The sequence below is a fragment of the Piliocolobus tephrosceles genome, chromosome 1 (assembly GCF_002776525.5).
Source record: "Piliocolobus tephrosceles isolate RC106 chromosome 1, ASM277652v3, whole genome shotgun sequence".
Classification (NCBI taxonomy): Eukaryota; Metazoa; Chordata; class Mammalia; order Primates; family Cercopithecidae; genus Piliocolobus; species Piliocolobus tephrosceles.
The window spans coordinates 23,027,085-23,049,197 of record NC_045434.1 but is presented as its reverse complement, the minus strand read 5'-3'; the positions used below and the strand labels follow the sequence as shown (position 1 = coordinate 23,049,197).

General features: G+C 44.0%; 1 protein-coding gene across 4 annotated transcripts in view; it reads left to right on the top strand.

The window, feature by feature from the left end:
- Window positions 1-15,199, top strand: part of FAM78B (family with sequence similarity 78 member B) — a 102,749-nt gene extending 87,550 nt beyond the window's left edge. The window contains exons 2-3 of one of the 4 annotated variants that reach the window (XR_004229256.1): window positions 1,806-2,735; window positions 11,983-15,199. Coding sequence is in view for 2 of the 4 variants with exons in the window: in XM_023207012.2 (XP_023062780.1) it covers window positions 1,806-2,328 (523 nt within the window). In the remaining 2 variants the exon portion in view is untranslated. Of the gene's footprint in view, window positions 1-1,805; window positions 3,270-11,982 lie in introns of those variants that run through there. The other 3 variants (XR_002730614.1, XM_023207013.1, XM_023207012.2) reach the window with 3 other exon arrangements.
- Window positions 15,200-22,113: the final 6,914 nt, after the last annotated feature.

Sequence of the window (22,113 nt, the reverse complement as noted above, 5' to 3'; positions counted from 1 at the left end):
CCAATGAGCAGATTGGGTCTCTACCCAACTTCTGACCCACTCAAACAACATGTACTCCCTTTTGTACAGTAAGAAATGGCATAGAATTACCTGGGCACTCCTGCCCCCAGCTGCAAAAGCATATGTAGCAAAATGAGCTCTCTCTGACTTTCTGCGTCAGGTCAATTCCTTACTTAGTGTCTGCCAACCATGATACACTGCAATTATTCCCAGCAGTTACCAAGGGCATGACAAGAGAAAAGGCTCTTGCAGCTGTGGGCTTACCTCCTCCCCAGGCAGCCAAGCCCTCCCTTCACTTCAGGCTGGGGCTGACTAGCCTAGGAGGTACTGTGAGGGGTCAGTAGGAGGCAGTAGTTAGTGTCTCCATGTCCTCATGTGACAGTAAAGAATGCTGAAATGTTAATCAGCACCAGCTTGACAATGCAACTCCCTTTTAGACCACTTGTATAAAACCCTGCAGGATCTTGTGTCACTTCATAGGAGGAAGAACTTTATATCAGACAAGACGACTACCTCTTAGCTGATGAATAAAGCAGTCACATTTCTTTAATTATTAAATTCTAGTGCATTATTACCAAGCACCATCCCTGGTACCCGGAGTGAAAATATGAAGAATGCATAATCAGACTCTGCTGACTAGACTTCTGCCCTTGGGGTCCAGTCCAGTTCTCCGTGACTGGTCCTGGAGCTGCTAACTCATTGGACAGCCTGAGTCCTCTCTGCTCTGCTCTCTCCAGCACTGTGTAAGGGCACTTTGGGAGGCAGTATGATTTAGTGGTCAAAACCATGGAACCATGGACTTTGAAGTCAGGCAGCTCCCAGCTTCACCTCTTGCACTCTGTAGGACGTTTTTCATGTACCTTAACATCTTTAAGCCTCCCTCCCCTCATGTGTTAAATGGAAATAAAAATTTATTTATCTTGTGGAGTATTTTGAATACTAACTGAGATGACGTACTTAGTACAATGGTTGGAATAGAGTAACACTCAATAAGTATCAGCAATTATTATTAGCAACAGTCTACAGCAGTGGGGAGAGACACTGGTTCCTCCTTCTGTACAAGGTCAGAGGCAGCCAGGAGTAGGTTGGTGCTAAATGGCAAGTTTGCCAAACTAAGCTATGAGGCTTCTAGGCTGAACTGGAAGGCAACGGGAGGGCAGTGCATTAGAGTTTATGCCAGCCTGTAGAACAACTTTCACTTTCAGGTGGTTTTCCAGAAGATGACCATTATTTCCTCATGTTATGCTTTTCTATGCCTAAGTGATGAATTGGCTGATGCCTAGGATTTAAACAACCCTCTTTGTTGAGTAGAAATTCTATTACTGTGATTTCCTAAGAAATTAATATAACCTTTAATTTTGCCTCCTTTTGCCCTTCTTTCCACCAGATACTGCCTTCCAAGTACATCGAATTTCAACCATCGTTTCTTCCCAAAAACCAAATCTTACACTCATATTTCCAAGAAAGTGGTTCTTGTAATGGAATTCCTCTAAATTGCTGATTACCATCATCTAACTAGTTGATGTCTCTTTGTGGTCTCACAACTGCCTCTTTGAGCTTCCTGTTCTCAATTGGGTCAGCCATGGTTGTGTTTAACTTGTTTTGGCACGGCTTTGTTATTTTTATTTTGGTTTGTTCTCGTGTAATCCTGAAACAGCACAGCATAGAACTTTTTGACCTGAATTCCCCTGTGAACTTCTCATTTTGCCCAAGTTGACTATGTTAGTAAGCAGTGAGCACCTCTCCAGCTTTTGAAAAATTCATTCAGCCTCTTCTTTTCTTGTGCATGTCTTCTGCTTTGCCAGGTCAAGCTGGGAACTGCCTGACTTGAGGGAAGGGAGAGTAAAAGCCATCAGTGACTCAGATGGGGTGAGCTACCCTTGGTACGGGAACACCACAGAAACTGTGACCCTGGTTGGCCCCACCAACAAGATCTCCAGGTTCTCCGTCAGCATGAATGACAACTTCTACCCCAGTGTGACATGGGCAGTGCCTGTGAGCGACAGCAATGTGCCGCTGCTCACAAGAATCAAGAGAGACCAAAGTTTCACGACCTGGCTGGTGGCCATGAACACCACCACAAAGGAGAAGATCATTCTGCAGACCATCAAGTGGAGGATGAGGGTGGACATTGAGGTGGACCCTCTTCAGCTCTTGGGGCAGCGGGCCCGGCTGGTGGGCAGGACTCAGCAGGAGCAGCCCCGGATCCTGAGCCGGATGGAACCCATCCCCCCTAATGCACTAGTGAAACCCAATGCCAATGATGCCCAGGTCCTCATGTGGAGGCCCAAGCGGGGGCCACCTCTGGTTGTGATCCCTCCTAAGTAGAAGCAGACTGGCCTGACTGTGTGTGGATCACATGCCTCTGAGACCTGCAGTGAGGGTGCCAGGGGTGGACAGGAGCCAAACTGAGTTTCTGAGCCAAAGTAGACCTCTTGGTTTGCCAGCCTTTGCAGCCACTTTTGAAGAGTAGGGCTGCTCCTTGGGTGGTAGAACCATAATCCTTAGGAAAAATCCCTTCCTCTTAGGAATAAAGAAATCACTGATTTGACAGACTTGCTGTGATTACCATGCAAGTAGCCATATTTTGGAGCTGACCAGGATGATTCTTTTATCTGAACTATTGACCATTTCTTTCCTGTGAGATGCAGGGGATGGAAACAAAATTAAACAGTGCCAGTGGCAAATGCTGCTTCCCAACCAATAAGAAGTAGGAGTGAAAACATCCACACCAGGTGGTCGTAAGGCAGACTCCTGCTGTCTGACTGGAGGGTGCTGGGGAAAAGGGTGGTGAAAGAATGGGTGATGGGGAGAGGAAAGAATAAGGTTTTATTACACATTAATACCTCTGCATTTATTACTTGATCAGATTGACACACACTTACTGGAATGAATGAACACTTAGAAAACTAGACAAATACTGATATTTGTTCCTTTCTGAGGGAGAAAGCCTCCTTGGAACTGTCCAAGGTGCTGATGTGAACTAACGGAAACACTTCATTAGTTCCATCTACCCACCTCTTTCCAAAAAGATTGCTTATTCGGAGTATTTTTAATCACAGTATTTGACTTTGTAATTCCTGTATTCTGCAGTAGTTAGGATATTTGGGGCTCTGTCCATGTTTTAGTGAAATCCTAACTGATTTTGTTTACAGCTGCTTATTCTGTTCCCATGATTAGCCCTAAATTTATATTTAAAAAATTATAAGCCATGAATCCATGTAAGATTTCAAGAACATTTCAGCAAATAAGAACAGTATTTTCATTCTATTTCTTTTGAGTTTCTGAATGATCTGAACACATAGAATGGACACGTGTGCACAGACACATGCACACATGAAGGATGCATATAGCATAATTACTGGCATATTTGCCACCAGTGCCTACATATCTACCTGTAGCCTTTGTATGTACATACACTGTATGTTCATATATATATATATATATATATTTTAGCTCTATTTCACAGAAGCTCAAACTTGAGCATTTGTGAGAAACTACTACTTAAGCCTTAACTTTAGAGCTCTTTAAAGAAAATCTAAGCTACTCATATTAAGTAAGCCTGTATTGCTAAGATTTAACCAGTAAAGATGAGAGGCCAGGTTTCCTTTAATCAGGCCAATATAAAACTTATTTTTGAGGGTTTCCAGTCTTTACAGTGAGGATTTTTGCAGTTCTAGCTTGAATCACCCTTCCTACCCTCCCCCACTCCAAAAAAAGAACTTTTCCCTTTATTCTTAGTAATTCAACCATATATATGGTTGTATATATATTTGCTTGTTCACCACCCCCCTCCATGCAAACTAATTATAAAATTTTCACATTGTCATTGTAGATATAATAAGTAGACACTGCTAGCTTAATTTCAGAGGTAGAAAGTTGAAGTTCAAGGCAGTTCTACAATCTCGTGATTGGCTCCAAAGAGCTGTCTTCTACTAGAGTTTGTGGATAGCGAATAAAAAGCAGGAGGGTTTATTACTTTTATTAAAAATTCAATTTAGTGTAATTTATTTCAGATTCTAGTCCCAGGGGATGGTACTTATTTACATAAGAGTGCTAACAGATCTGCTCCAAATTATGTAGTGTTAACCTCACACCCCAACCATCAACTATTCTGTTATAGATTAGTTATTGATGGCAAGTTATTTATAACAGCACGTTAATAATACATCAGTGGCTCACAGAGGACCTGGAGACATTCATTGAGAAATAATTCAGCTGTTACATTTGAAATTCTCTGTCCCTTCCCATGTTTCCTTGTTTTATTGGGAAAGGCAGCCCCCAAGAGCTCCATGGCTAAAATACAAAGCAGCTTATTTTCCATGCTGACACCACAGGCCGCAATCTCTCCCCCAGACTGAATTAGACTCTACCCCTGTGGGATTCTGGGGAGTGGATACTGATCCTAGAATCTAATCCGTGTGGCCCAACTTGACGAAAACCTGACATTTTAAACTCCAAAGTTGTAACAACAGATTAATGAGAATTTACATTACAAAATGCTATGGAAGAGTTACGTTTTCAAATTCCCCTAGTACATTAAAATACTATATGACTTACACAACTATATTTACAAATAACTTTTTCAGAAGCATATCTGTATTTCTAAAGCAAGGTGTAGCATATTTAGCTAGACTTGTTTCCCGTGAAAAATCACACTTTTTCAGAGTTTTAAATTAACCCCACAGCAGTTTTCTAGGAAATTGTGTAATGACAAAAAAAAAAAAAAAATGGGAAAGTGCTTATGAAAGTTAAAAGCAGCATATACATTGTGATTATTGTTATTGATACCATTGTGAACTCTACAGTTGTGTCTCTCAGCTCTGAAGTCAGCCTGGCAGAACGCTCTATTGCCCTGTAGCCAATTATTTTCAAGTTACTGTTGTTTTACAAGGAAATGACCCCTTTTCTTCCTGTGATTTGTGGGTCATTATCTTTCAGCTTAGTCAGGATATTGCCAAATGAAAGTCTGTCATACAAGAGAGAATTAACCTTGAAATCTCTGTTGAGGTCACCTCTGCCCTCCCATCCAGTCCTCCTTCCCCTCAAAGTGCCTGGGCCTGACGCCAGATGCCATCAATTTAAAGGGGCTCATTTAGTGCCTTAAGTTTTAGTTGGGTGGTCTCAGGACTTAGACACACACAACACATGGCTTCTTGGTGGCAACAGAGTTTTGAATTCTATAGGAAAAAGCATTTCATCAGGTCTTAAGTTTTCTTAATCAAGTCCTTTGAGATCTTTTAGTCCATGATCTCGAAGGAAATTGAGGCCTCATTAAATTAGGTCATCTATTCAGAATCGTATACCTAGCCAGCTGAAGAGCCAAAAGAAGGCACCATCTCCCAAATTTCATCTGACAACATGGTCACACTTAGCGAGGACCCACAGCCTCTTGTCTGCAACCAAAACATTATCATCATCCCTAATCTATTCACCCACAAACCAGTGAGTCTAAAAACTAGAGACAATTGGATCCATCCTTTAAAGAACAAGAGAAAAATCCCTGTTACTATTATGTAAAAGAAAATTTGAATGTTCCAGATTCCCTTTATCTGTGACGGCTGTTTTGAGGTTGAACCCTTAATCTGGGCCCTTCGCTGCATGCACTTGACATTCCTGGGTCATTGCTGTAGCCCACATACCTAGCCAGAAGAAGAGCCAAGCACATCTCCCGAATCTCATCTCACATGAGATGGGGGCACATGAGAAGGTTGGAGGCTAGTCCCCTACCCACCTCCCATTCCATGGACCTTTTTGCAACTCCCTCTCTCCTGGTGCTGGAATGACATCTCATAGGTCAGAATCAAGTGCTGAGCAGCAATTCTGATCAGTAAAATTAAAGAACTATGATTTATAGAGTGTTTTTACAGAAGTCTTCCACATGCATTTTCTCATCCCCAGTCTTATGAGTGTAATACTCTTAAGGAGTGTTATTATCCCCATTTTCAGATAATAAATTGAGACCAAAGAGGTTAAGTGACATATCCATGAGTACACAAACAAAATGTCAGGAGCCAAGATTCAAATGGGGCCTTTTGGCTCCAACTTCCATGCCCTTCCATTATCCTTTTCTGCTTCTCTTGTTCATCCCTGCCTAGAGGGCACAAAAGAAAAGGAAGGAAAGGAGAAAGCTGGTCACTTTTCATCTACACAGTCATGTAGTCTCTCCCAATCTATTAAATGGATATGCTAAACATACGAGAACAAACACTGCTTTCTTATGTAAAGAAATCCTTTGGGAGGTTATCCCAGAAAATAATGCCTGACAGGGGCTGCAGTGTGGGTGAGCTAGCTGTCACTCAGCAGCTCTTAGCAGAGTACTGGTAATTGGAGTAGGAAATCTGCTCTCCTGGTCTCAGAATCCCTTAAGCACCACAAGGCCAAAAAGGAGAGGGAAAGCATGCATCCTGCAACTGAGGTCCCAGCTGAACAAGGCCCTGCCACCCGCCGTCCCTCAACATGGCAGGAGCAACCTTTGGGGTGTGAGCAGTGGAAACAATGGCTTTCCAAGCCCTGGTTGGCACATTGAACATGCTTGTTAGAACTGAGGGCACAATTAAACATTGCAAGAGCCAGCTCCCAACTGAGTTGCAAAGAAAGATGTAAACACACACACACACAGACCCACCACACTCACATACTCTTCAAACTGAAAAGAAAATTAATCAAAAACCCAATGAATGCCTGAACTCTATAATTAAGCCTAAATGATCCTTAGATAGAAAGGGAGCTGAGTGAGCAAGCTCTGTGCACACAGATATTTTTACCCCAGAGTCTTACTGCCATTAATTTCTTTTGAGATCTTGAGTACATCTGGTTCCAGTTTCCCTGGTAGGATATCTGCCTATGGAAGACCATCAGAAGAGTTGCCAGTTCAGTGGCCAGAAGACAGTCAAGGTTATTTGGTCATTCCAAACACTTTGACAGGAAGGCATCTGGGGAGATGGAGTGTCATCCCCACCCCCACCCAGGTCAGTGGTGCACCCACCCATGACAGAGCCCATCACCAACCTTAGGGTCCTAAAATTCCCTTTATGTATAAGTGCTTTACGGTTTTTTATAAGGAGTTTTTCATTTCCTTTGTGTAGAATGAAAGGCATCTCTGTTCTAGATGGAAAGTCTTAATATTGGCCTGATCTGTCATTGTTGTTATTAATAGTAACAACATTCCCATCTGATTAGTATGTTACAGTTTACATAGTACAGACACAAATATTTTGCCATTTTATCCTCAACAATCCTGTAATGTTTTGGCATTATGTCACCACTTTATAATGAAGAATTTGAAGCAGAAAGCTCAAGTGACTTGTCCAAGGTCACACTAATTTAGTGGTACCCTAAGCACTTGAGCCCTCTGCACACAGATATTTTTACCCCAGACCTTTACTCCATTCTCACAGAACATTCCCTGGTTAAATGCAGGCACCCTCCTCCGCTTGTCCAGCCACTACTGTTCCTAGTCAGGCAGGGCTGACTAGGGAAGAGTGCCCTAATTGATCTCTTGTACTTTAACCAGACAGAATAAGCTCTACTGAGGAGTCAGGGTTCAGGTGGCCCAGGCTGTGCCTTCAAGTGGTTTCTCTCCTGTCCCACATTAGAAGGGAGGCCTACTTGGGTGCTCTGAGGTAGGAGGCCAGAACCCGGGACATCAGCATGACTTGAGATCTCGGAGGTCCTGCTGGTAGCTGAACTTAAACAAATCATTTAACTTTTCTGAGCCTTGGCTTCCTTCTCTGTTAACTGAGATATTAATACAGCCCACCCAGTGTCAAAATCAGAAAGACAAAGTGGGACAATGTCTGAAAATACTCCAAATTGCCTGATGTGCTGCCTCATGTAAGATATTAAGACTTGAGTGGAATCACAGTGCCTGAAACTGACGGCAGGCCCTGTGGCCTCATCTACTTGGAAGCCCAAAACCATCTCAGGAGAACCCGCTCTTCCTGCCAAGTGAGGCCTGGCCCCTGCGGAGAGTGGGCCCCATTTCCCCCAGCCACCTTGCTTGTTCAGGGAGGCCTGAACCCTGGTGGTCAAGGAAGGAAAGATTTTTGCATAACGCTCCGGGAAGCAGCTCTAGAAAGAATGTGTAGCTGGAACTCCAAGAGGCCTTTTGGAAAGGAAAGGAGGCTGGAATGTCAAATCTAGGCCAGACTTGAAATCCCAGCCCAATTTGCATAGTTTAAACCTAGAGAAGCCAGCCAGGAACAGCTGCATTCTTCCGGTTATGGGCTCAGACAAGAGATAGAGGAAAATATATGTATATATTCAAAGTTTTATGTGGGTCTCTACACAGTTTTTGATGTCCCAGATCTTGGCTGGGCCCCCACAGTTTAATGGTGTCATTTCACATTTGGCCATGTGGGTGCAAATAAAATGAAGACATACTTCTTTGTATCCTATAGCCCCCAGCCTGTCTCACCACACTGGAGGCATATATGATGATGGCCTCCGTCTCTCTGCACCTGCCCAAGGCAGCCCCGTTCCCCATGGCCCCACATGGACCAGCCACACTGTTTGCCTCAGGGCTGCTTCCCAAGGGCTCCCTGTCCTAATACCCAAACTGTGCCTCTCCCAGCTGGGCCTGGGAATGGCCCCTAAGAGAACCTAACTAACTCTTCTTACCAGGACAAATGTGAAGCCAGGCCTCTGGGCAGCAGGCCATGTGGCCAAGCATAGGAGCCCCTCCTCTGCCTCCAGGCCCACATTTGTCCTTGGCTAACCCAGAAAACGGGTTGATCTTCAAAACAGCTGAGTGCTGGGTCAGAAATGCCCGGGAGAAGGGAAAACATATTAGAATTAACAGCAATGATGGGAGAGGCCAGAGACACAGAGCACAACCCAGTGCCACACGGACCTCACTGGGGACTGTGAGAAATACAGCCAGTGCCAAGAAGTATTTGGATAGTGAGATCGCTGAGCCTAGGGCTGTTCTCAGGCTGGCTGAAGGCCAGTATTACTAGGAACAGAGAGGAAATATCAAGGAGAGATTGTTTGCTTCATGCCAGTCCTGGGACTGGGTGAGCCAAGCAGGCACTAGGATCCAGGATATTTTTATTTTATTATTATTTTTTCACGGAGTTGGAGTCTTGCTATATTGCCCAGGCTGGTCTCATAAGATCCTGTATTTAAGAAGGCACTCACTCTCAGGCCATGCCCAGGCCTGAGAGTAAGACCCTTCCTAAATACTGGATCCTGCACTCACCTGCCCCTGTGCAAGCAAGCCTCATTCAATGTTTACCCTAGGCACCTGGCTTACCTCCCCCAGTCCCAGCCCTGCTTCATGCCCACCTCCAACTCACTGCTCTCTTCACAAGAAGATCGAGCAGGGAGGATGTCATGGGATCCCTCTGAATACTTGTTCTGTCAACAAGTCTGTAGTGAGTGTCTCCTATGTGTCAGGCTAAACAGAGTCCTGTCCTCAGGGAGACAATGCCAACAGGAAGCTTTGGGAGCCACTTATTTTCCCCCTTGGGCTCACCCATCAGAGGGGAGCCCAGAACCTACAGAAATGCCTGCTTAGTTCTCTCTATCCAGTGCATCAGCCAGTGTGCCTGTGAGGAGATGTTGCCTTCCTGGCCCAGGGGGTCCATGAGGATGGGTGAGGTTGACAGGGCAGGACTTCTGTCGAGCACTTAGAGCTCTTCCAAGGAAAGGCACTGGGAAAAACCTACAGCCACATCAGTACGTGCACAGACACTGGGGATGAAAGAAACAGCTGGTTATCTCTCCATCTGCTCTTGTCCCTTCACCCCACCCTTCAAACCAATTAGAATATTCCACACAGACGTGATCCAATGAAATGTTAATTGGAAAAATAACAGGAAAGATAATACATGCACTTCAGGCTGAGAACTATTTCATTAAACTGGGCTTTGAAAGCAAGACAGCCAATTAAATTATTTCCCACTTCACTCCCTCACGTACCAGAAACTATGGAAAGCTATTACTTCTAATTAATTAGGAAAGAAAGAAAGACTCTGCACATGCATTATCAGATGAGCAGGGACTGAGAGGCTACCCCACCCACCTCTTTGAGAAGGCACATGCACACGCATCAGGGAACTAAAGACTCATCTGTCTCACCTAAAAAATGTCCTAAGTCTTCTGAAATAGCAAGAAAGCATCTGTTCCCAGGAGCCACTCACAAAATCAAACAAAGGAAAACGCCTTCTTCAGGCACGTTCATCAGAAGGGAAATAGGGCATTTATTGTGAAAGAATACACAGCTTTAAACTCAGTTGGATTCCAAAGCTTCTGCAGCTTGACCTGAGCCTGTCTTTTTCTCTTCAGTAGAATTACATCTCTCCAAGCCTGTTCTCTGTATCAAACACAGTGTTCATTGGCACAGGGTGGTGTCAGGGACCAGAAGACCTGAGACCCCTGAGGCCTGATTTTGGCTTGATGGTGGTCTGATGCAGGCCATCTTTGGGATCTTCACTTTTCCGTCTGTGAAATGGGAAGAAGGCCAATCTCAGTACCATATTCACCCTCAAAGTCTTTAGGCTTGTGAGAGCACATTTGACGGAGAGCCCTGAGCCTCTGTGCCTTGCCTTAGAGAAAACTGATAGAATCCAAACATGCATTTAAAATATTTTCTGCAGAAAAATTGTCCTAACCCAGAGACACCCTTATTGTATAATAAGTATAACAGAAATAATATAGTGAAATAATGATGACATAAAGCAGTCATTGTGCTGATGTGACTGGCACACAGGCATCTCTCCAGTATGGTTCAGGAGAAATAGGCAGATTCAGGGTGTCTCAAGGCCTCTGCACACGTGCAGCCACATTGTGCCCTACTCATTCCCCTCTATTCCTGTTGTGTCTGTCATTCTGTGTCACACAAGGTATTGAGGGCTGTCAAAGCCTAGCACAGTCAGTGCCTCTGACCAATTCTAACCAATCTCATTGCAGGAGGGGGAAGTGGCACCAAAGAGCATGGCAGCTGTTCCACAGCACAGGGAATACAGAGGAACACTTTCTAGAATGGCTTCTAGGCTGTTAAGTCCCCAGTTATATATGTAATGGCATTGTCTTCTAGGCTGTTAAGTCCCCAATTATATATGTAATGGCGTTGTCTACTGACTTCAAACAATTGGAACCAGTTTTTTTTACCATCTACGTAAGAATTTGAAATTTGGTTTTTTCCTAAAATTGAAACCATGCATACAATCTGAAAAGGCAACATGTTAATTAATTTATAATCATAAAAAATTGTCTCATTATAGCAGTACATCCCTGTAAGCAAACCGAGCATATCAAAAATTCAAAGATACCAAACAGAAGAATGATCAAGAAAAAAAAGAGCAGGATGCCTGATGCTTGGCTTTATGCTAGAGCAACTCTCTTCATATATTCAAGACTGCTTTTTTCTAATTTTAAAACTTTAGTTCACCCACTTTGTTATGACCACAACTATTACATGACAACTTCGGGTTGAATAACTGAATAACTTCAGTTTTCTCTAATGTTGCATATTCAAGAAGTAAGTTTTATCTCTTACTTATCTCTTTACCAGTGATTTGGACTCTGGAATAAAACTAAGTTTTAGCTCAGTCATGGTGTGACCCCCTTGCACAGGAATATTGAGTAAGCTACAGCTCTGGTCACTCAATGATTCTTGCAAGTCCCTTTGTGCTTTGGATGCTAAAAAACAATGCCATGGGGGATCTCAGCTTCCCCCCCATTTCCATGGATTGCTTAGCAGTGCCTTGCTAACGGGTTATACATATAAATGACCTATAATCCTTTAATATTATTTTATTTTTAATCTTTTTAAAATAACCATATGAAAGTTATAGATTCTCTTTATAGAGAAGTGCATATGAAAATAAATAACAAAAATGTTGCATAAAATTTCAGGGTCATCTCCCCTTGAAATCTATTAATGGAGCCCAGATCATGACCATCTGCTTTTAGGGAATTAATTTGATCACTGTCTTAACGCCCACTTTATTTACATGTTTCCGTGTCCACATACAGGTCTCCTAGTAGGACAAGGAAAGCCCAGCAAGCACAACCACATGGCAGAGACTGAGAAGGAGGAAGTGAGCAATGGCTGGCGGCTCCAGAAGCTGAATCCCTGGACAGCTGATTTCCCATTAAAACGTGTACCATCCTGCCTACCTCCTCGCCTTCCTCCCATCCCATGACCAGTCCCTCCTACCCACCCTCCATGAGCCATGCAGCACTTGCCCTGGGCTGACTGGGCTGCCTGCTTGGCCCACGGGGAGCTATGTTGAAGTGGGAGTTGTGCCTGCTGTATCTTTTTGTGTGTGGAAAGATGGGGTTCATTCAGATCCCAAGTCCTTTCACCAACCCTCAAAGCGAAGCCTCCCAGGAATGAAGAGCTGGTCAGCCTGGGACTTTAAATACCTAACGTGGCCCAGCCTTGGTTCCCAAACCCTGCCTTCCCTCCTTTTGCTTTTGGGTGGGAAACGGAGTATTTGTATCTCCCTTCCTCCTCCTTCTCTTTGTGGGTGACCTCTCTAGGTTTCTCTAAGTTCTCTGACCCTCGGAGAGCCAGGGCCAAGGCAGTCATCTTGTTCCCCCTTCCACGGCCAGGCTGGGTGCCTTCAGGTGACCAGGGGCAGAGTGTAAGTCACCAGGATCAGTGGGGTGAGGGGAAAACCACCTTAAGATGGCAGAAATGGTGTGCATTGGTTTATTTATTGGTTTATTTATTGGCTTGCTTACTAATGTATTTATTTATATTTATTATACAACACAACATCCATTTCCATTTTTTAAACATCAGTCCCAGAATTTATCTTCCTGGGCCCATAGAGCACAGTGAATTATTTCTCTTTGAAGCTTCAGAATAGAGAGGGAAATTTTTCTCCCTACGCCCAAAAACACCTCCACCTCAGCCACGTTTCCAACCAGACATGGGATTAGAAATCACCAGCTAACAAGGCTGTAAAGTCACACAAATCAGCAGAGGCTTGACTGTCCAGACAGCTCTCAGAATCCGGCCTCCACCCCAACCACCTTGCACCAATCCTCTCATTCTCCTTTACTCGGGTGGGGATTGACCAGCCACCTTCAGCCTAACAGTGCAGAGCAAAACTTCTCATTCCGCTCTGATGTAGTATTCTAACATCAGATGCACATTAGCATCGTCTAAGGGCTTAAAAAATATCCAGGCCTGGTCCCCTGCCCAAACCAATTACAGCATCGAAGGGTAGATCCTGGGCATTGGAGTTTTGTAAGTTACCCAGATGACTCTAATGTGAAAATAGGGTTGGAAAGTTCTAGTATCACCTCTCCCTTGCCCCTCCCCACCCAGATTCTTTCATCTTTACTTCCCAGGCTTTCTCCAGAGTCCTCTTCCCATTCCTCTAGCCCCTTCTCCTCACTGAACCTTTCCCCCATCAGCTCAGCCAACGATAGCAGATCCCTGGAGAGGGGACAGGTCCCATGAGTGGTACTCTGAGGCTGGTTCCTGCATCTAGCCTGGGGGCTGCTCCCAAACAGTTTCCAGCTTTTCTAGAAACAGAAACCTATCCCCTGCAAGATTCTCTGTTCACCAGCGCCTTCTCCAGGTTCCCAAACTCCAAAAGTTTAAAGGGCACTTTGGCGACATTTCTGTCTCCAAGCCCCAATCTTGGTGGTGTGGCCCATGTAAGTCTTAAAACCCAAGCCTTGGCCATTTCTGCAGAGCCAACTGAGTTGAATGAGGGTCTACTGTTAACAGAGAAAGGGGTCATAGTGCTCCCCCAGCAAGTCCTTTTTCCAGCAACCAACCTCAGCTATCTAGGATTTGGATGCACAACGCAGCAGCCACTGTGCATTCAAGTCCTAGATGGCTGAGAAGAGGCATCTCACCCTTCACATCTACAAGATCTCCACTGCTGAGTATGAGTAAATGTGTGTGTGTGTGTGTGTGTGTATACACGTATGTTTGCACACACTATCTGCATACAAACCATCTAGATACATAGAGATGCCAGACTTCACTTTACATGTGATTACATTTTACATGAAAACAATTGAGGGCTTCCGTTGTCTTTCACTTGATGGAGTTTCACTGTACTATGTTCATGACGGGCCCCAGTGAATTCCATTTCAGGTATATACACAGAATGTATAATATATACAAACTCTTAGACACACTACACACACACAGAAAGCCTAGGGAAACCTGTGATGTGGGTAAGTTCATTTCGCCATCCCATCTCCTCCATCTAAGTAATTTCCTGGGGCAAGCATTGTTTCACACACTCCCCTCAGTTGCCCAGCCATTCCCTCTCCAGCGTCCCATACCACCAAGCCGCCTTTCCCCATCAGTCCAAATGTCCCTGCCCTCTGTCCCATCTCTCAGGGTCCTACTCTCTGATAGGTGACAGTTCAGTCAGTGGGTGCTAGAGTCGAGTGTTACCCTTCCCAGGTGACATTTATGTTTTAATAGGGGCTACAGATAATGCCTTAATCAGAAAGAGTGGCTGTAATGGTGGGAATTTCAGGCACAGAAGTGGGCCAGTAAGGGAGATTCTTTTATATCAGGAGGGCATTTTAAAGCCCCCAAGTCATACCTGTCTGTAAGCGCAGCCCTTCATAAGTGCATGAGCACAAGCAAGCACACTTATCTACGTTATACCCTCCATAATTTTGAGATACCTTCCTTGCATTGGCCCTATCTTTAAAAATGAAAAAAAAAAAAAAAAAAAAAAAAAAAACCAGGGAACTAGCTAAATCAATTTAGATCTCACTGGGAAACGTAGCCTATTTTTTCACCGGCTGCCAGCCATCTGGCCCACCCCACCCTGTTCAATTTCCCTTCTGCTCTTTCTCTTTTCAGCTACGACCGACTGTATCAGTTAATTTACTTGTACGTGTCCTCCCTGCTCTCTCCTTACCCTGCTCCCCTACACCATGTATTTCCTTCCTTTACCGTTTCCTCCTTAGAACTATGCTGTGTTTCGTTGTCCTGGAGGACAGAAGAGCAGGTTAAGGCATGAGCATGTGTGTATCACTTTGAAGAAAGAGAAACCAGGTATTCTGCTACAGTTTGGAGAAAAACCCAGCGAAGGAAGAGATGAAAGCTGGCTCTGCAGAGTGCCTTAAAAATGACTTTAATTAGGAAATTCTGAGTTGTCGGTCTTCAGATGTTACATAAACTCAAACAGATGTTGCATTTCACTTCTCTGGGATTAAAAAAAAAGTTAAATACAGTGTGTATTCAACAACAACAACAAAATATGTTTTCTCTTTAATTTGGTCCTCAAAGATGCAGTGCCTGGTTTTCTACAAAACCTGGGGATGGCCCCAGGAACAAGAAAGCTCTGGAACATACAGAGGGCAGATGCAGGAATCCTGCCCAGCTAGGAAAGCTCTGGCAGGCTAAGGCACAATGTTGCCACTAAATGTGGTCCAAAAGACAATTCTAAGATGAGGAAAAGCATGGACAACTGTAAGGGAAAGAAAGGGATCCTTGCCCTTCTCCCTAATGACACGCTTTGGGCTTAGTCTTTTGGGACTGCTATAACCAAATTTCTTAAGTTGGGTGGCCTATAAACAACAGAAATGTATTTCTCACTGTTGTGGAAGCTGGGAAGTCCATTGATCAAGACTCTGGCAGATTCAATGACTGGTGAAGCCCTGCTTTCTGGTTCATACTTGGCACCTTCCAGCTGTGCCCTCACATGGTACAAAGGACAAATGAGCTTCCTGTACCTCTCTTACAAGAGCTCTGTCCTCATGACCTCATCACCTCCCAAAAGCCCCACCCCCTAATACTGTCACCACGGAGGTTAGGATTTCAAATTACCAATTTGTGGGGGATACAGACATTGGAACATAGCACTCTTCTCATCTATGATTCAGTGCTGTGAAATTGGGAGAAAGAGAACATTCTAGAACCAGAGGATAAAGTTTGCCCATCCATCTCTTTCCTACTACCATTTCTTCGTGGGACACCTTGACCAGATTCTGCTTTGCTGTTGCTAAATTATTTTACTTTAGCTTAATGTTTGCCACCTAGGATCTGATCAAAACAGGTCATCTTAAAGTCTGAGCTCCTGAAGGCAGTTAGGTTTCTGGAATGTTGCCTTCTCTCCCTGAGTATTGGTATCTGTAAATGGTCAGACTTATCCAGGCAAGAATGTGAACTGCATGGTTGGAAGACAGGTCTTGAGGTGTACTTGGATTCTGAAAACTCTGGAGGTTGACAGGACTGAAGACCCGGCCTGTCAGAGCCCTCCTCCTGCCCCTCCCCACCACCTGCACTCGACCTTTCCACAAGATATATGACCCTTCTGTGGGGTCGACAGTTTTAAGAGGGCTGAGAGTCACTAATTCACATTCATTCATTCATATTCTCTCTCTCCGGGCTCCCCGCCACCCACCACACACAGACACACACACACCAGTCAAAAGAAGGAGAGCAAGGAGACCCAGATATTGAAATAAAAAGTGATAAATAGTGGTTATCACTCCTGGAAAAAAAGATTTAAGAAAAGAGCCTCTGTCATGCATGTCATGGGGTGAGGGAATATTTTTAAATACACATCTGTCCAACCTAACCTAAGATAACCCTCTACCCTCACCAGGTCACCTGAGCAGCACATGCTCAACTCTGGAGCAAGCAGCTTTGCAGATACATTTTAGAAAAGGGATTCCTGCATCTTCTCTATCAGAATGCATGATCTCTGGAAAGAACAATTGGCACTTTTTTCTTAGTTCATTCATTTCAAGAAATAGATAAGGCACTGGAAATTGCTGAACACACTGCAGTATGTATGTGTGTATATATACAACACAAATGTATGAGTGGGGGTTGGTAGAATATAGTGACAGTTGAGGCAAACTGAAAATACAAGTAGTATTTCTTTCTCACTTAAAAAACTGTAAGTTCCATGTTAACTTGGAAAAGGGAACAGGGATGTGTTTGATTTTTTGAAAACCAAATTGTCATATATTTAAAGAAGTCACTTGGGGGAGCAAAGACAATATTCAAGCAAAACTATGTATTTATTGTTACCCACATGAAGAAATGGTATAGCCTGCCATGTTACATGTATGGTCACATTTCTTTTATTTTTTGAAATTAATTACTTGAACCATCTTATGTTTTGTTAACAGAGAGCACAGTAATCCCTTTTTAAGGTTTTCCCAGTCCATCTACTTCCAATTTCTCAAAAATCCTGGGTCCTGAACTCAGTCCCAAGAGATTCAAAACCCCAAGCAGAAGACGGGCATACTAACCTGTTCCTGCCTTCCCTGCCCACTGCCTAAAGGAAGATGGCAGTTCATTGCAGCCAGGAAGCCCAGGACATAAGTTGTCACCTTGGTTTAGCTTCTGGCATACCAAGTCATTATTCTCAAAGCAGGATGATGCCAAGGGGCCAGTACTGGAGGCCTGTCCAGAATCATTCCTAAGTTGTGCTGAAACAGGTTCCCTCCCAATTCTCTAAGTTTGTTCATTACACCTAAGTCAACAACCTAAACCGCTGTCCTCCCCAAGTTGGTGACCTGCCAATTTTCTTGGGCTCCCAGCCCAGGTGTGGGCCCCCTTGGGGCTCCCATGGGAATCCTTGTTTCAAACCTTGAGGAAGAAGAGCTGAGCTTTCAGTTCCTTGCCTTATAGAAAGTTCCAGAGCTGAGCTGTCAGTTGTTTGCCTTGTAGGAATTCCAGCTTCCCTTTACAAATTAATGAACTTTCCATGTCCTCCATGCCTTCTTCTCCCTGAAACCCTACATTTTCATAACTAAAGAAGATCACTGGAGTGATCTGCAGAGCAGAAGGATGTACTATTTCAGCAAGCACTTATTATGTGACTGCCATGTGCCAGAGTTTTAGATGCTAGGAACTCCTCAGCAAACCAAACAGACAAAAATCCATCCCTCTAGAACTTCCATTCTAGTAGGAGGAAAGATAGACTGTAGACATAATAAGTATAGAAATTGTATATGTTAGGCAATGAGAAATATGGGAGGAGAAAAAAGAACAGATGAAAGGAACTAAAAGGACAGAGTTGTTTCCTTTATGTCTGGGCTATACCACAAAGCAGCTATCAATTATTACATTTAATAAAGATAATAATTTTTGGCCTCTCCAGGCACCTCCTTTAATCTATGCATTAACAGGCATCCTATTCCATTAAAGGCTTCACATCTACACTTTATACATTTCAGAGCAGAATCAGAATTATCGTCTACTGTCTTTACCATAATCCATGGAGAGTTCATTTACTGCAGCTTTAAAAAATAAAATGACTTTCTCAAGTTCACACAGCTGTTAAACATTAGAGTGAGGATTCCAATATGGCTCTTTTGATTTCATCATATGATTTTCTCAATGCACTTGTAAAAAGCACAAAACATGAAGCTGGAATAGAGCTAAATTTAGCTGGAAGCTAAAATAGAGACCCAGCATTGCTTCTTACTAGGTATACAAAACCTTGAAATGTTCCCTGCAAACATTCCCTGCAAAGACTGGATGTGACTGGGTGCGGTGGCTCATGCCTGTAATCGCAGCACTTTGGGAGGTCAAGACAGGAGGATCATTTGAGGCCAGGAGTTCAATACCAGCCTGGCCAACATGGTGAAACCCCATCTCTACTAAAAATACAAAAAATTAGCTGGGCATGGTGGCGCATGCCTGTAATCCCAGCTACTCGGGAGGCTGAGGCAGGAGAATCTCTTGAACCCAGGAGGTGTAGGCTGCAGTGAGCCAAGATAGCACCACTGCACTCCAACCTGGGTGACAGAGTGAGACTCATCTCAAAAAAGAAAGACTGGATGTGAAATTACTTTATAAATCATAAGGCACAGTACAAATGTGAGGCTTTGGGGCAACTCTGCAGGCTGTCTCAAAACCCCACTCACCTATCATCTGTGTGATTCATTAAGTAAATAAATATAATTAAAAGGAGTTATTTTTATAACACACTGCACACAACTCCCAAAGCAATCCTTACTCAAGTTTGAAAAATTAAAACAGCATATATTTTCTGTCTATAAACTAATTATCTGATTCAAATGGATTCAAAGCAAGCCCACTTCTAAGGTGTTCTCTAAAAGGATGTGCATAATTACAGTACGTATACTGAAGAAGCACCAACATGTGGCCTTTGTGACCAGCCTCTGAGCACTCAGTGTACACAGTGCAAGTGTGGAGAAATGGCCAAGCCTGTGATGGTTCCCAGGGGTGTAGGAGTGGCTGTGAACAACCAGTTGGATTTATTCCTGTTCCAGGTCTCTCCCTCTTTGTTATCCTAGTCATTGGAGAATGCCCACCAGTGAACAGAAAAAAGTGTCACGTTGGCCTGCAAGGCAGCTGGTACCGAGTCCATCAGTCTAAGCTGATAAATAAAACCGAATTCGGCTTAGCAGATCTTAGAAGGGAGATCTTAGGAGGTACAAACTATAAGAGGAGAGGCATACTCTACTTTCTGAAAAGATTCTGAAGCTCATCTGCCCAATCCCTGTGCTTTTACAAAGGAAATGTTCTTGCCCTAAAAAAATAAATACATACATACATACATAAATACATAAATAAAAAATAAAAGTGTACCTTCAGAGAGCTGCAAATGTCACCGTCTCTCTTCTCCCCTGCCACACAGCTACAATCCTGGCTCTGAATCCTAGCTACAATCCTAGCTCTGAACCCATGGTCAGAGTGGGAGACTTTAGAACAAGGAAAGACAGGTAGCTCCTCAGCCATCTACCCAGTCTGGGGATGTGCAAAACTGTCCTATCCCTGCCTCTGAGGCTCCTCACCAAGATTCCAAGGGAAATTGGATTAAACCACCCCCAAAACAAAGATATCTTAATGAGCCTAGGTTCAAAATGAAGGGAGTGGGGAAGTCTCATTTTCAGGAAGAAAGATAGAGAATGAACCAAGACAGAAATGAAATAACTTCAGGAGTAAATAAAAAGGAGATGAAGGTTGGGTATGGTGGCTTATGTCTGTAATCTCAACACTAGGCAGCTGAGGTGGGAGGACAACCTGAGCCCAGGAGTTCGAGACCAGCCTGGGTAACATACGGAAATCTCTACGAAAAAAAAATAAAAATTAACCAGGTGCGGTGACACATGCCTGTAGTCCTAGCTATTTGGGAGGCTGAAATGGAGGGATTGCTCAAGCTCAGGAGTTTAAGGCTGCAGTGAGCTATGATCTTGCCACTGTACTCTAGCCTGGACAGCAGAGCAAGACCCCATCTCTGAAGGAAAAAAAAGATATGAGGATGCTAAAATCATGATGATCATGGTTTCCAAACCAAAAATTTCTGTCCCTCACCTGATCAAGACATAAAATAGTTTAAATCAAATCTCTCCCCCAAATTCTAGAACATATCTTTGTTTCAGCTCAACAGCTAGTCCGTGGCAATTCTTCACCCCGTAAGACTATCTACATTGAAGATGAGAGGAACCAGTTATTTCTTGTCACTGAGGAAAGAGAAATGGGCTCCAACTGAAGCCCTATGGACCCTTTGTTAAGATTCTGAGAGGATGAAAAAAAATGGTACCTGGTGGAGAATTTTGAGTGTTTTCTGTTCCTGACATCGCTTTCCTACTCGGAACAGAGGAGTCCACAATTCAGTGGCAAATGCAGCAGGCTGAAGAGTTCATCCCTGGGCAATTCTGAGTTGACTCTGGCACTCCTGAATTCCAAAATATTAAACTGATGGCAGAAATGATCCCCCAAATCATACTTCTTCCGAGAGTCCAACCCCTAGAGGAACAGTGCCCCTTAGTGGGACGTAGGAGAACTTAAGGTGCCCATGACCAGGCTACATTTCAAGGTTACCAAGAGGTGGCCTGCAGTCTGATTCTCTTGAGTGTTTAATGATACACAAATATCTCCTCAATGTCAAATAAATAGCAGCCATGAGGCTGCCATCCACTTGTATAGCTATGCGATTTAGTTTAAAAGAAAAGTGGACAGGCCTACCTCCCCCAGAGTTAAGATCCATTATGTCCCCTGACTTCCATGCATCTCTCTTTCTCAGATTCAGAGATTCCTAAGCCCTCTCAATTGTATAAAGCCTCATGGCTTACCAAGTTTTGACACATATAGTGGTACTTCATTTCGTCCTATCAACAACCCTGTGGGTGTTACTAGCCCTGATTTACATATGAAAAAACAGTCTCATAAATGTCAGAGCTGGGGCTTGAGTTGAAGTTTCCCAATCTTGTCTATCCAGTGTGCTTTGCATGGCTCTGGTGTGGAAGTTTAAAGCTGAGAAAGAAGCCTACATATTATGCAGCCATGCCATTTTTTCAGAGAAGAACACTGAGGTCCAACAATTAAGTCCATTAGCTTAGCCACATAGCTTGTCCTGAGCTCAGCAAAGAGAGACATCCTCCGCCCCTGCTCTTAGCTAGCTGGGGTCTTGCCGACTCAGGGATGGAGAGGCTGCCACCCCAAGGAAAGGCCCTTGAGAGAGGACTGAGGGTGGGGTCAGTTTCAGCCCAAACTTCTCCCTCCCCCATTAGGTGGGAGAGAGGCAGGGAATGTTCCAACTTATTCCACTGGGTATTGTGCCTCCATCTGTTCTGCTTCCAGTAGAGATAAGCCCTCCAGGCAGTGTGAGCCTCCAACATAAGAACCTGCCACACAGCTACCATCTTGGCTGTGAATCCTAGCTACAATGCTAGCCCTGAACCCATTCCAGGGTCATGGAAGGGGTGAGGGGCTCCTGGGGAATAACAGTAAGTCGCCTATTTCATGTGTGGCCTCAATTCCATGCCAAAAGCTACCACAGAAATGGGAGTGCTCCAGGAAACCACTTCCTTTTAGGATATGAGACCACTATGTTTCCCTCTTTCCAAATACCATTGAAGCCCCAGGGAGAATCAGCCATAGTCCACTGATTCACCAATTCATCCATGTACCAGCTCAGTCAAAAACGGGGCCCCTCACCACACGCCTTTCTAGCTGAAGGCTCCTGCTGCCTTGGGAAGTAGGTGCTGAGGTAGCTGTGTCAGGGATCCTTCAGAGTGCCCTGCTAAGGTCTGGAAAAGACTGATGGGCACCTCCCATCCCCAGCCCTGAGGAAATCCCCCTCATCTGGGCCAATTCTAGGAAGCTTGATTTCAAGAGAATTCTAGGCTGATTCACGTGCTCTATGAAGAAACACATTTTGGAAAAGAGGTCCAATCCCAGAC